Here is a 14,744-nt window from a genome sequence, read left to right on the forward strand (position 1 = left end):
AAAAATACTTTCAAACAACAATATGAAAACTACATTGGAAAGAATTCCTATTTATATATGTTAAAGGCAATATGTATCAGTGGTGTCTGTTTAAAACACTGCAAGAAGTTGGTTTGTGAAAACCTTGAACCCAATTTTCCTCCAATGGCCTTCCTGTACTGTGGGAAAGAGAGCTCTGGCCCTGCTGAGGCTCTGGCTTGTAGCTCAGAAGACTCTATAAATGCACAACAAGCTGCTACTGCTGGTTGTAGACAAAATGGGAACTAGTACCTGCACCTGCACAGCCTCTCTGCCCGCCTCCCAGCGAGTGTTATCGCGTTAGCTGGGACCTTAAGTGGAGGGAGGAGAAGGACAGGACATCCATATGGCTGGTGTTTTCCTCTCTGCAGTTGCCCTATTAATGAGCGTATGGTCTGCCGGGCAACGCAGTCGGGCGTGCTGGGAGCCAACCAGGGCTCACCTGAAGCCACCTTTCCCATTTGGCAGCGCAGATTTATTTCTGAACTGTTTTCCCTTTCCAGCTGCAGTGCTTTGAGAAGGGCAGACGGTGCCTTGGCAGTTAGAAGCGGAAGATTTTAAAGGTGTCGTGGTTTAGCCCCAGCCGGCAACTAAGCCCCACGCAGCCGCTCACTCACTCCCTCACGGTGAGACGAGGGAGAGAATCAGAAAAGTAAAAGTGAGAAAACTCATGGTTTGAGATAAAGACAGTTCAATAGGTAAAGCAAAAGCCACGCACGCAAGCAAAGCAAAACAAGGAATCCATTCACCACTCCCCACGGGCAGGCAGGTGTTCAGCCATCTCCAGGGAAGCAGGGCTCCATCCCACATAATGGTGTCTTGGGAAGACAGACGCCATCACTCCGAATGTCCCTCCACCCCTTCCTTCTTCTTCATCCCAGCTTTATATACTGAGCATGACGTCATATGGTATGGAATATCTCTTTGGCCAGCCTGGGTCAGCTGTCCTGGCTGTGTCCCCTCCCAGTTCCCTGTGCACCCCCAGCCTTCTTGTTTAGCAGTCCAGCACGAGAAGCTGGACTGTCCTTGACTGCTTAGCGACAGCTCAAAACATCAGCACGTTATCAACATTTTCTCATCCCACATCCAAAACATAGCCTCACACTAGCTTCTGTGAAGAAAATTAACTCTACCCTGGCTGAAACCAGGACAAAAGGAAAAATATTTCTGGTGACGATGCGAGTTGTGAATTTATTCTACTTACCTACAAGCACCCCCACGCATGACTACATGCCAGGACCTGATGGATGCCATACAAGTTGGCTACCTGCTCAGCTCCTTAAAAGTAGTCATACTCCAAGTGACTGTGTTGAACTGACTCAACACTTAACAGGAATGCACATTTATCAGGCGTCTGTTTCAGTTCATGGGGCTTGGCTCTTTTTTTGCTAAAGCTACTTGTAATTCCAGTCACTGAACAGGAAGCAATCCTGCTCTGCAACAGACTGAATGAATGGAGAATCAGGCCCTTGTGAAAGATATGATTTTCTTGATGGTTATATTGATGGGAACAGGGTGAAGGGATTTGAAATTTCAGGGTGTCTGACAGTTCCACTAACATGATATTCATATTTAATGGCATTCCTCCACATGTTTTCTTCATCTGCTTGCTTCTTTTCAAAGATAATTCCTTAAGGATTGCTTATTCTTCTGCAAGAGTTTCTTAGCAAAAACAGGTAAGTGGCTGTATATCCTTTTTGTAAAATTGACCAATTTGAATTAAGACTATAAACACTAATGAAGATGTGAAAAAATCTCCTCCTTTTAAAATTTGTTTCAGTTATCTATGGAAGAGAAACAACATGCTCTTATTTTATCATTACTGTTATAAAAATGTTCTGTGATTTCTATGACTCCAGTGCTTTACTATGGGTAAAATCTAGACTTTAGCAAAAGATCTGATCCAAAACTTAAATTAATAAGAAGAATCCACTTGTTGGCAATCTGGGGATCTGATTCAAAGCTGGATAGACACTGACAGGTCAGAGATTAGGCTGGAGCCCAGCAGAGAGCAGTCATCTCATTCTGTGATGCTTTTAATATTTCAAATTTGAGTTTGTTCGGATTCTGGCTGAAAATCCAACGCAAGTTTCTCTATAAAAGGGAAAGGCTCTTCAGCTCCAGCTGCCAGCCTCTATACTCCAGAACGCAGGAATCCAGGGAACCAGCAAGGTGAGCCATGTGGCGCAACTGGGACAGAGTGACCACCCGGGAGTCTCTGCAGTGTGAGGCTGGGATTCACACAGCCCGGGAACGGCTGAGATTGGCAGTGTCAGCACGCCCCTGCCAGGCTCCCAGGCAGCACCTCTCGGTCCTGCTTTGGGATACAGATCCTGAAACAAAATGCTTGGGAGTGAGGTTGCAAACAGCTTCTGAAACCTTACTGTTTCCCCTGAATCTTCGAATCCTAACTTAGAGACGCTTCATTCAGAAGAGTGGAGAATGGAAGTCAGATGTTTCTGCCAAGAAAACGTAGTAACTGTGTATTTAGCTCATAAGGGATCATTGCTATTTCAAGTCTTTGAAGATTTAGAAACTTGATGTCGCCTCCACCTGGAGGGGCTGAAAAAAAAAAATGTAAAAATGTGAGTGCAAATGTGGTGAGGGAACAGTTACATCTCAGCTAAGGCACATATGGGGACACATATACCCCCCGCTTCGCACACAGGAGTGACCACCAGGAGCCCAGAAACGCGGGTGCCCCTTCCCAGCCGCAGCCCCGGCTCTGGGGCCACTTGGTTCCAGCTCTGAGGGCAGCGTTTCAGCCTGTTTGGGTATTGCCTACGCGGGGCGAACGCGCCTGCGCCCCTCCAGAGGCACAGCTCCAAAGGAGAGCAGCGCGCGTGCTAAGCAGCTCGTAAGGTAAAGGGAAATGAGCTTACGTCAGACGACAGGAACTGTGTCGCCTAATGCGTCATTTCTGCTCCTCTCCCGTGCAGCGGGGATGCGGGAACGCGGCTCCCCGGAGGTCCCACGCTGCCAGAGTCAGCAGCTGAGCCCCTCTGCGCTGCCTCAGGTGCTCAGCTTCTGGGGAGAAGCGCTGTGCATTGGGAAGAGCAGACTGACCTTCCTCTTCCAAAAGCCGGCGTATACGGATTTGGATAAGCACGCTTTTTACAGGAAAACAATTAACTTGCCGTTCCTTTAGAAGCAAGAAATATGTTACTCTCTTTCTTCCTGCAGTCTGACAGCATTATTTCTTCTCTGCATTTAATATGATTATGCCCAACTACTCCAGGGTGCAGGAAGCTCCAAACAGCAAAAATCCAACTGTTTTTTTCAATTTACTCCCAATATTGCCTAAATGCAGCGAAGAGAAATCTCCTATAAACTCTCCGTAAAAAAACAATATAGACTTGAGCAGATCTTTTTTCTGTCCATTTCAGATGTGCCTAATCTTTTAAATGACTAGACACATCGGAACATGGAGGTTGGCTGGCTTTTGGCAAATTATCAACACGGTGCACAACAAATACTGCCACACAACAGCCACAACAAATACTGCCACACAACAGCTTCTATCAGGGAAGACGAAATAGGGGAATGCACAGCATAGGAGGAACTACATATTCCTGCATAGTCCCTCCTCCTACTGCTGCTGGGTTTTGGAGAGCAACGTCCCCTGTGGCTGCCATGGCACCTCTGCCTACCATGGAGTGTCCACGCTGTGGTGTACAAAACAACCCATGTCCATCTATTGTGTTTCACAGCTGCTCTGCAGGAAAGACCAGAGGAAAGACCAAAGATTAAATAATCAAAATCACTTCGTACCTGGTCTTTAGAACTGTGACTCTCTGCTACTTTTTTCCCCCTGAGTTACCTACCTTTATCTATCTCATCATATCGATCTCCTGGTTTCACTTTCTGCAGTTGTATGAGGTTTCCTCTTCTTGCCAGTCAGGAAAACTGTGCCACTGTGGGGAGATACAAGATACGCGTTGCAGGTCTCCTCCCATACGTCTGCACATTGGATACCAGTTTTGTTACACATTGCAACCGCAGAGTATTCTCCTCAGCTTTCACTGGAGCCATTTACACTCCTGGGTATCCTGATCCTTTGGTTCAAGGCTTCATTTAAGAAAACTAAATTTGTGTAGTTTTTGAGACCAAGATAAAGGGAACGGCCGGTGAAGTGGCCTCTAAAACAAGTCCCCTCTATTCTTCTGACCATTCTTTTTTCTGAAAGATTATTTTCAAAATTGCTTAATCTTTCCTATTTATGAAGCCTATGCTGTGGTGCAGTACTAAAGTGTGACTTTAAAAAAAAAGCCATTCAAAGAGGTTAAGAAAGCAGCATCACATTTTATTATACATCAGAAAAAATATTGTCTTAAAATAATAATTTGAGAGCATTTTTTATTAAAGCAGAGGGAAGATTCAATGTCTCTCTCTGTAAAACTGTCTTCATCTCTTCAACTACTGAAAGTTCTCAGATACTTTTCAACATCCAGGCTGAGGGAAACAACAAAGTCAGCTGTAGGAATCAAACAGCTATTCCTTCTCCACAGAGGAATTGCTAGCATTTGATCTTGCCTTTTATAGACTTTTGAGATTCAATCATTAAAGTCTTTTATTTCACCATTCATTTCAGAGGTATTCAGACAGTTTGCTTAATCTCAGGGTGGGGAATGGGGTGAGGGGGAACAAACCTCAAATATGAAATTTTGGAGAGGCGCCATGACTTTGTAGAGGTTTAAAAACAAAGTGTCGTATCCTAGAGAATTAGGTTAATTCTAGATGCGGTACCATAGACAGCCCGTGGCTTCAAATTCTGTGACTAAATGGAAAGAAAACAGCAGTTCAGAAAAACCAGCCATCAACAAATGAGCACAGAGACAGAATACTGAAAGAGAGAAAAGCTAACAGTAATGGAATACCTGAATTACCCCTGTGTAGACTGGAAAGTGCTGGAACGGGGCACGGTACAGCCTTTTATAGCACCATAAGCACTACTTAGAACAAGTAGCTGGCAAAGCCACAAGAGAAGTCACTCTTGGTTAGTCCTGAGAGCTGTGCACGATCTGGCGTGCAATGTAACAGCTGAAAAGCCTCTTAGTGCCTGTAATATGCGCAAGCATAACAGCTCTGTACGAATGAGAGCACCAAAAAAACCCCATTCAATGTAATAAATTGTAACTCAGAGAAGAAGAATTCTGTAACTTTAAGAAAGCAAGGTAAGGAGAAGGAATAACAGCAATAAAACTGGTAGGATGCTTTTAAGAAGCTTGGATACTACCTAAGTACTTCGTAGCAGAGGTTCAGAGTCAACCTGTATGATCAGTCAGAAAAAAACTTCAGAAAGGTTTCCTCCTTTCTTTTAGATAATATATTAATGAGCATTTTCCCAATGGTTTTCAGCAAAACATAGTGGTTCTGGGACATTTCTTTTTGTCTGATCACATTCCAACCTATGTGTCATTCACTGCTGTTAAATATTGATCACTGGTGCATATGGATCCTTTCTCATCATGACTGGTACTAATTATCTGTATGGGCCTCCTCTGAATGACTCCAGTATCTCCTGCGGATGTCTGAATATCTCCCAGACATCCAGGGTTTTCACTGGTCCCTAGAACAGCCTGGTCCAAAGCCCTAGATCCAGACATGTCCCAACTTGGGAAGGCTCAGAGTCAAAATCTAGACCTGAATTTCACCGCTTGTGCCCCCATCCCCGGCTATTGCTGGTCCTTGGGAGCTGGAGGGCCCTGCAGCCACCCCTTTCTTGCTGCTCCGTAGGCACAGATGCTGTGGGCATGTTGTGAAGACACCTGACCCAGCAGTGAGGGAGATGGTGTGCTGTGCTGGCCAGGCCAAGGAGCTTCATGTCTCCCCAGCTCCCCCACGGCCATCCGTGCTTGCCCATGCATAAGCCGTGAGCAGGTAATGGGAAACTGAGTTGGTGGGGCATGGCTGTGAAATGCACCACGTCCTGCGTTGGTATCGAGGCAGAGCATCTCCACGAAGCTGAACAAGTGCTGGGTTTACATGTGAGTTTGTGCTCCGGTCAGGGAAGCTGTGCACACCCTCACCTGCCATCTTGGTGTAAACCCAGAGTAACGCCGCTGGTGGTGGGGCAAACCGTCCGAATCAACAGAGCGTAGGTGAGATCGGTGCCCAGAAAATCAGTGAGTAGAAAGATAACTGATTACCTTGTTCTGAAGAGTCCTTATCCTCTGAGTGACACTAGCAGTCTCTGGGAGCTGTGCCTTTCCAGACAGGCTCTTCATAATGTGAAGAAAGCATTGCCTGTGCTGGGTTTGCAGCAGGTTTCAGCTCTTTGAAAAGGGAAGTGTGAAGGCCTATTTATGACTTTTTTTTTTTTCTTGGTAAAGACAACTTCAGAAGTTGGATAGCCACAGACAGGGAAAATGTGATAGCTTGAGCCTAAAAAACTTAATAGGGTTTTGCTAATACAGGAGAGCTTGTTGGTGCTTGCAGATGGATGTGCCGTAATTCTGCAGGTAACTGGAATCAAGGCGGGCTGAGCTGGGGTAAGTAAGCAAAGATGCTGGGCGCAATAGCCAGCCTCGTGAGCTTAATGCAGCGAGGAGGTCCGTGCTTTTACCGGTATGCCTGACTCCAGAGCTGACAACTTGGGGTGCAAGGCAACTCAGAGTCCACAAGACACACGGCTGGGTCCACGTGTGCCGACTTTCTTACCGGCTGCTGCTCCTGCTGCTGGAAACAGCATGTGGGCAGCTGCCGTCAGAGCTGTGCCAAAGGAAAGCTCAAAGGGACGATGCCAGCTTGGCTGCTTTGTCTTTTTTTTTTTTTTTTTTCTTTTCTCTCTATCACTCAGCTGCACTGAAGCCCGAAGCCTCTAGTAGCCAGTGGTGGAGCAGTGAGGAGCTGGTTTTGTTGCTGCGCTTGTACGGGAGAAGCCTGGCTGCATTAACTCTTACAAAAACAAGCACCTGGACAACTCGAACGAAATCCGGCAATGGAGGTCGGCTCCACGGAAGCCAGCGGCAGCTCCCGGGCAGGCACCGGCTGGCTGGATCTTGCCCTTGTCACCTGCACTGAAACGGTGACCTTCACTGAAGTGGTGGCAGAAGAGGAGTGGGGATCCTTTTACTATTCTTTTAAGGTATTCCTTTAAGGCGTGCGTTAGTTTTCCCACATGCTTTCAGCTTTGGTGCATTTTCAGCACCTCTGCGGGGAGGCAATAGGATTATTGAACTTCTTTGCCCAGATATCGGTGGCTTTTTGCCCCTGCAAAGACAGCGGACAGTGTGCGTGAGGCATTTACTGAAAAACAAAATAGTTGTAGGAATTGGAGTTCAGACTTAAAGGTCTTAGCCAGTTGTATCCCCTTCCAAGAGGGGATGGTACTGTTTTTCTACAGAGGTATTGTAATTATACATGCATCTTTAATCAAAAGTTTGTATTAGTTTCACACATTCTTTATGTACTTTCTTATAGCCATCATCTTGACATAAGGGATTTCTTTTCTATTTGCCAGCTGCAACAAATATTGTACTCAAGTGAGAGGGTTTTTTTGTTGGTTTTGGTTTTTTTGATCACAAGGGACAGGTTCTAATTAGTTTTTTGTTTGTTTTTAACTTGAGCGGGGGATTCGGTGTCTCGTGAAGGCTGCTGTTAAGAATGCACCAGATGAATCATTCAGCAGTGAATGCTGCTGAATGGCATGGGAAGTGTATTCATTCATCTCCAAAAAGAAACATCACCCTTGCAATATGTGAATGTAGCAAAAAGATGAAAGACGAGCTGAAATACATCTCTCCTTCAGAATTCTGTGCCTGTTGTCATTGCTTAATTTCGTGCTGCGTGCCATGTGTCACTTGTACAAGTTAAGTTCAAGTTATTAAATATTCTGACAAGGAGTACACTCCCATTCCTTCTGGAGCTCAGGATGAAAAAGATCACTTTCTACTGGAAAGATATAGACACTTACATCATTGGAAATATGTTAGGTACAAGTGAATATGTTCAGAAATCAAAATTTCTGTGAGATTGTTAGTGCTCTGACACAAGGCCAGTGGAATCAGTGGGATTACAACAAGCTTTCCACCCCCGTTAAGGAAAAAGTTGATCTGTAGTTCTGCAATTAATTGAGAGTCTCTTTTGACATGCTGCTGATACTTTTTTTTTCTTGATAAGACAGTACTTTCTTACCCAGGATTTCAAGATGAAATATGTTTTTTTCTCCTCTTTTTTTTTTTGTCTCCATGTTAGACTCCTAAAATGCTCTTGAAAAAATCAGAAGCAGCAAGCAAAATATTTTTAACAACTTTATCTCCTTTGTTCTTTCCACAGTTAAGGCTGTAAATCTGAACAATGTCATGGGAGCAGTATTTTATAATGGTAAAAGTGACAATTAATTCCATGATTACAAAGTCCCTAGGCAGAAAAATGTTCCTTAATAGGGAAGATTGACTAAATTACAATAATTAGGAAACCATGGATAGTCATGCATGCTCATCCATTGCTAAAGGAAACTTGATTCTGTTAGCTGAGAGCTTCTCGTTAGACTTGCACTCCTCTGTCAGATGTCTAGCTCTGGCATGTATGGCATGAACTTTGCAAGGATGTTCACTGATTTCACATCGATTACTAGCTGTTGATAGGCATGGAAATATTTTGACTCTGGAGACAAGTGGCAGCTGGTGCTGCTGCAGGAAAGGGGGGATAAAGCACCTGCTCTGATGACTATGGTGCAAGGAAGACGGGCTCCCTGCCTGCAATTTCAGCTCTCTGTAAGAGCTCATGTGTGGAAGGTGCTGCTGATACCTGCTGACTCGGTTGGCCGTCCTCCACCAGTGCTGCCCACGCTGTGGCCTTGTCCTTTCCCCTTCCAGCAAAACCAAGCAATATCCTCTTCCTCTTCACAACGGCCTGGTTAAGCAGCTAAAGCAATAAAAGGTTCAGCTTGGAAGAGGCTGAACGAGCTCAGTGTTCAAAATGTAGCTACAAATGGGGTTTTGGGCTTTTATTGGGATTTTCACACACCTTGTAGCCCGCAGCTGACAGTAAAGGCAGGCAGGAAGAATGGCCACCGCACAGGTTGACTCCAGAGCCTGAGTGCCAGGATGCAGAAATCCAACACAGGGCACACAAGCTATTTCTTGCTTGCGAAATGCGGGTGCAGCCTGTCTTACCAAAGTGGTCATGGAAAAACATGATCTAAGCCGATAGCTGGAGACAAGGGAGAGACACTCACCCCGTACCTGCAGCGGTTCCTGTGTTAATGACTTTTTAGTTATTTTTCCCAATGACAGCTACATAGAGTATCTCACACGCTGCTTGAACTACGGGAGCGTGCGCTGGTTTCTTCTTTTCCTCCCATGCTTCAAAAGGACAGCCTGTACCCTCCTAAGGTAACGTCTGAGTTGTACTGCGATGGCAATGTGACCAAAGTAAAATAATGCACCTTAGAGCATTTCAGTGCCAAAAAGTCCCATTACAGGCTGAGCTGTGAGCGCTTCGCGGCTCCCTCTTCCAGAAGCACTTGAGTTTCTGTATATTCCTCTCCAGAGCTTAACAACTAAATCCTGTACCGCTTCAGATTAGAACGCATTTTGCCAGTTCAATTAGATTTCTTCTTTTCTTTTTTTTTTTTTTTTTTGGCTGGGAAATGGAGCATTTCATCCACTTGGAGGAACGCACATTTCTCTTCTGGTAGTCATTACCATAGCTCCTTGGCCAGCTGCTCACTAAGGCTTTGCCCATGAACTCTTCTTTGGGGCCATGGCCGCGTGTGCTAACTAGGCTGGCCCTCGGCATGCAGAGTTGTAGCCTTTGGGGCAGGACTGGGTGCACCCACGCACCACTCAGCATGCAAGATGAGCTGGTGCTTCACACAGCAAAGGCTCATCCCCACCCATGTTCAGGTCTTGCTGCTGTCTTAATGGAAAATGGTCCCTGAAAACCCAGACCGTATTTCTTCCCAGGTGCCTTTACATGAGGCGTCCAGGTAAGTTACTGTCTTAAAACAAAAGAAATCCCATTGGCTATGTCAGCACCAAATTCAGAACAGATGTGCAAATTGGTATTAATTACAGATCCAACCTCCCAGGCCAAAGGAGAGTTCATTACATCCCTTTACAATCCCCCCCATATGTATTTAATCTATGTGTAAAAGGGCTCTAAGCGAGTGTCAAGTGCCTGCTGCCAAATGCAGTAATCTGAAAAGAACAGAGATCATCTGAATACTTGTGGCTTTCCTCCACTTTAGGACCTTCTTAACTCTATGAACCTGACAAGGTGTAAACCAGAAACCTGCCTGGAGCGAAGATGAAATCTCAAAATAGGTTTGCCCCGGTTGTCCACAGGGTTGGGAGACTTCGTCAGGCATGGAGGAAGCATCTCCCCTTGCCAGGCCCCCAACAGCCCCAAAGCTTCCCCAATGGTAGGATCACCTGCTTGTCCTCAGAGAGGGTTGAGTAGGGCTCACGTCTGTCCAGGTGTCCTCAGAGCCTGTTTAAGTCAGAATCGTTGTCCCTGTCATTTTATCCAAATGCAGGAGTCTATCTCTTGGAAAGCATTCGCCTATGCCATTGCTCCTTCTGATTTTCGAGCAAACCTCACAGAGCATCCCTTCGTTGAATACATAACAGAAAAATAATAATGGGTGCTGCCAAATTTCTGGATCAATCTCTGCAAATGCAATCATACATTTTAGAAAAATAGGCATATCTAATAATTCATAAGTAACTTTGTAATCTTGTGGTGGGGGGAGAGGAGGAGTATTAAATCTACACGAATAAAGTGTCAGGAGCTCCTGAACGCAGCCTCTGCAATATGCCGTTGTGGCCGGTGCTATTCCTGAGATGCTGCGCTGGGAATGCGATAGCCGATCTCCTCCTGAAACTGCTGCTGCGGTGCTGGTGGCCAGGCTGGCTTCATCTAGTAGCTTAAATGCAACGCAGAAGGGATCTGGCTGTAGGACAGCCCGGCTGGGGGTAGCTCTGAGCCAACTGATTTTATACCAGCAACCCTCACACTTCTGACTCCATGGTCCACGGGGTTTGCGTCTGCCTACCTAGGTATAAATATACCTAGAAAGTATTATTTTGTCCTTTTTTTTTGAGATATTTTAATTGTACAGATTAGGCATTAATACACGTAATCATTTTACCTCTTTTTGTGATTAAGAAAAAATAACATTTCACAGTTTTAAACAGGGCTATCAAAATCATACAATTATGGTTGGACCGTTGAGTGACCTAATATTATCTCTTCATGTTTAAAATGTTCTAGGAAAAAATAGATAGGTACACCATGAAAAATATATCTTTCCTGATGACATTAAAATCAGGGGTATCTCTTTGTCTCATTCTGTGCAAGTTACCTAGGTGCAATGGGTAAAAAAATCCTGCGATAACTGAACAGTACTTTCCCAAATTATTATCCAACTTGTGCCAAAACACAGCAGAATGGCAAATGTGAACTATCTGCTAGTAAAATTGAATTGTTACCATTTGTTATTGACAGAAAATCTTCCCCTTTATCCCAGTCACACCTATAAGAGGATTTGGGGGCGGGGTGGGGGGTGATTTGTTTAGCAGTTATTTGAGCTTGGAAAGATCACAGCAATTCACATGCATTAAATGTTGCGCACGGAAAGGACCCTGCCTCACCCGTGATGCTGAAGTCAGAGCTAAGAAATACATTTTTTAGAAACTGGGGGTGCACAAAAAAGAGAGATACAGTTTTGCTACTGAAAGTAATCTTAATAACATAATTCCCCCTTTCCATGAGAAAGTGTCCTGATTTAGTGAATAAGTGTCCTCAGCTTGTCTGTTTCCCTAAGTCTAAAAGGGAGAAAATATTATAGATTTTTCCTCTGTATAACATTAACATTCACAGACTACGAATGCAATACCATATAGACACAAGCTCATGCAAAACTGCTTCTCGAGTTTGGCAGACTAGAAAACATCAGCTCAGGTCCCTTCTGGCTGTGCCCTTCTTCCAACCACATGGAGAAGTGACTGTTGCCAGCACTTCTGACGTGCGGTGAAGACCTCATGTAGCAACACGTCCCAAGGTCACCAGAATGATCTGTAGCCGTGTGCTGGGAGGATAAGTGAGATAACCTGCCCAGCCTGTGAGAAACCGTCTCAGTAAAGCAGCCTCTGTGCAGAAGGAGGTGTGAAAACTATCAGGCGTGACCGTTGCCATTGAAATGGCAAAGCAGCAGTCCCAGAGGCAAACCTGGGGCTGCATTAGTGTTTATGCAGTTTGAATCAGGCTCCATTCCAGACCATGCTACCAGAAAAACGCAACTCCTAGAGGGCTTGTTGCCTGCCCAAATGTGTTCCTCTCAAATTCAATCAGAGTGGAAGCACTTCCAAAGACAAAACATAAAACTTAGCTTTGAACTTTCTCTTTCTCAGTCTTTCTTACCTTCACATGAGTTTTCCCACAGCTTTTTGGTGTCAATCACATTGCTTTCCCAAAATTTTCAGGAGCATCTTGTGTGAATGCTGAATAGAAACATCTCAGTTTTGCCTTGCTAGATGGAGAACGTTCTTTCAAAACACACTTGTATTACAGGGATGGCCAGTACGATTTCTGCTGCTTGTGACAACTAAGGCATAAGATTTCAGTGATCTTCCCCCTTGTTAACCTGTTTCTTTCTTACTGAGACAAGGCCTATCAGCAAGTGAATCAAGAGTGATCCAGCCATTTTGCAGCTTTTCTTGAGCGTTAGGAGGTGGCTTGAATAATCATATGAACTTTTACATTCGGGTGACTAACATTTACTCTATGAAGCTTACTTCTAGCCTAAGTATTCTGTCCACTGTCCTTCTTTTTGTAAGATATTTGGTGCCCCTTACTTTGTTCCCTCTTGTTGGTCTGAACCGCTGTCTACAACTAAAGTATGTGTAATGCACCTACAGCTTATCTTCAAGCAGATTTCTGCTAGTTGGGTTGTTTTTTCACAACCCAACTTGTTTTGAAAGTTTCAACACAAGAAGAAATATGGATGTTTCCAGCTGGCACTTTAACCAAGTTTGTTCTTTGTTATATTAGGTTATATAAAGGTTCTTTGTTAAAGAACCTTTATTTTGTAGCTGGTAAAACTAGCAGTAGTCATGATCCCGTCAGTGGCATCACACTTTACTTCTGACAGCTCATTGCTTAAGCTGGTCACACCCTGGCAGAAATTCTTCATCTCAGGCCTCCATGTAAGCATAAGGCAAATGCCATCTTAGACTTTTAAAGTCCTTTTTCCTAAGACTAATATGTTTGTGTCATTTCCTTGCCAGTAGCCTTTACACCTGTATTCTTTACTTGCAGACTGAATTTTCATTTACATAAAATCTGAGTTGTTCGTGTCTCTATGATACAACAAATAACATACAACATGTGCAAAGCAGTCATCTGATTACAACTGTATAAGTACCTTTTAGTTTTAAGTACATTCCTTAAGAAAATAGGTCTTAGGCATACTTGTGTATGCATAATAATTCAGGTAGGGAAGGACTTCTGGAGGTCACCTGCACCAACCACTCGAAAGAAAATTCAAACCATGCCAGATTGCTCAGGGCAGTGTCCACTCAAGTTTTGAGTATCTCCAGGGATGAAGATCCCACAGTCTCTCTGGGCTCCCACCCCACTGTTTGGCCACCCTCACGATGAACTTTTTTTCCTAATAGCTAATCAAAATGTCCCATATTACAACTCTAACTTGTGGCCTCTTGTCCTTTCATTTTGCACATCTGAGAAGAACTTGGCTCCATCTTCTCTGCACCTTCCTGTTAGACAATTGTAGGCAGCAGTTAGACTCCACAAGGCTCCTCTAGGGTTTGTGCTGTGGAGGAATCCAGCAGTATGAGATAGAGGGGCTTTTATTTACTTTTGCTTTGTTTATTGATTTTTAAAAACTTTATGAATTATGACAGAGGTTGTGCCAGTACTTTTAAGATTTCTTAATTATACTGTGCCGATGAGTGTCTGTCTTTGATTTCTTTCGGTGTTGCAGTCCAAAGTGCAATTTACCTTAGAGGCAAACTGACTATAAATCCCTGACTGGAATCAGTCAAGCTGCATGGCACCTGTCTGACTCAGGAAAAATAACCTTCCTGGTTTCATTCTTTTGTTTGTTGTTTGTTTGTTGTTGTTTTTTTTAAATGGGGGCTGTTAAAATAGCAAATCTGTCCTGAACACTTTCAGTACTGGGAGTTCAAGACTCCAGATCTTTTATAACAGGGTCAAAAAAATGCAGATCTAGACTCCTCCATTTTCTTGCATGGCCTGCAACTAAGGTGATTATTTCAGAGGATGAGAAAATATTTTTCTCTCTTTTTTTTAATCGTTTAAGAAAGTGCAATACAATCTACAAGTGGTGAACCTGACCATGAGCACAACAGTTCCCCAGCTTAGCAAGGAGATTTATGTGTTCTTCTTATGTTTTAAGAACATCCTTACAAAATTGTTTGGCTTGCTCCATGATTACATCTCTCTTACAATCTCAATTGCTGCAATAAGTTATGCTCAAAACATGATTTTTAAAATACACCAAAGGCAAGAAGTAAGGCCGTTTGCATATTCCCAGAATTTAATCAAGCGGCACAAAGAAGCTGTACAGACACCTAAGCCACTGCTGACCTGTCATATGAGGGATCTGTACCTCTTCTTCACCCAGGTGACCAAGAACATGGATCAGGAAGGCACTAGGTCAGCAAGGACATGGATTTACTATAGGCCTTCTCTCCTCACATTAAGAGGCCAGCCAGTCACATCAGGAACAGAGTACT

The 14,744-nt window shown here is 44.1% G+C and overlaps 1 protein-coding gene across 1 annotated transcript in view; it reads left to right on the top strand.

Annotated features, from left to right (window-relative positions):
- Positions 1-6,080: 6,080 nt before the first annotated feature.
- Positions 6,081-14,744, top strand: part of NPSR1 (neuropeptide S receptor 1) — a gene marked incomplete at its 3' end in the record, with an annotated part of 60,419 nt that continues 51,755 nt past the window's right edge. The window contains exon 1 of the mRNA XM_081996697.1: positions 6,081-7,105. Within this exon, the coding sequence (XP_081852823.1) occupies positions 6,959-7,105 (147 nt within the window). The 5' untranslated portion in view covers positions 6,081-6,958. The remainder of the gene's footprint in view (positions 7,106-14,744) is intronic.

This window comes from Phaethon aethereus (genome assembly GCF_964289735.1).
Source record: "Phaethon aethereus genome assembly, chromosome: 2".
Lineage (NCBI taxonomy): Eukaryota > Metazoa > Chordata > Aves > Phaethontiformes > Phaethontidae > Phaethon > Phaethon aethereus.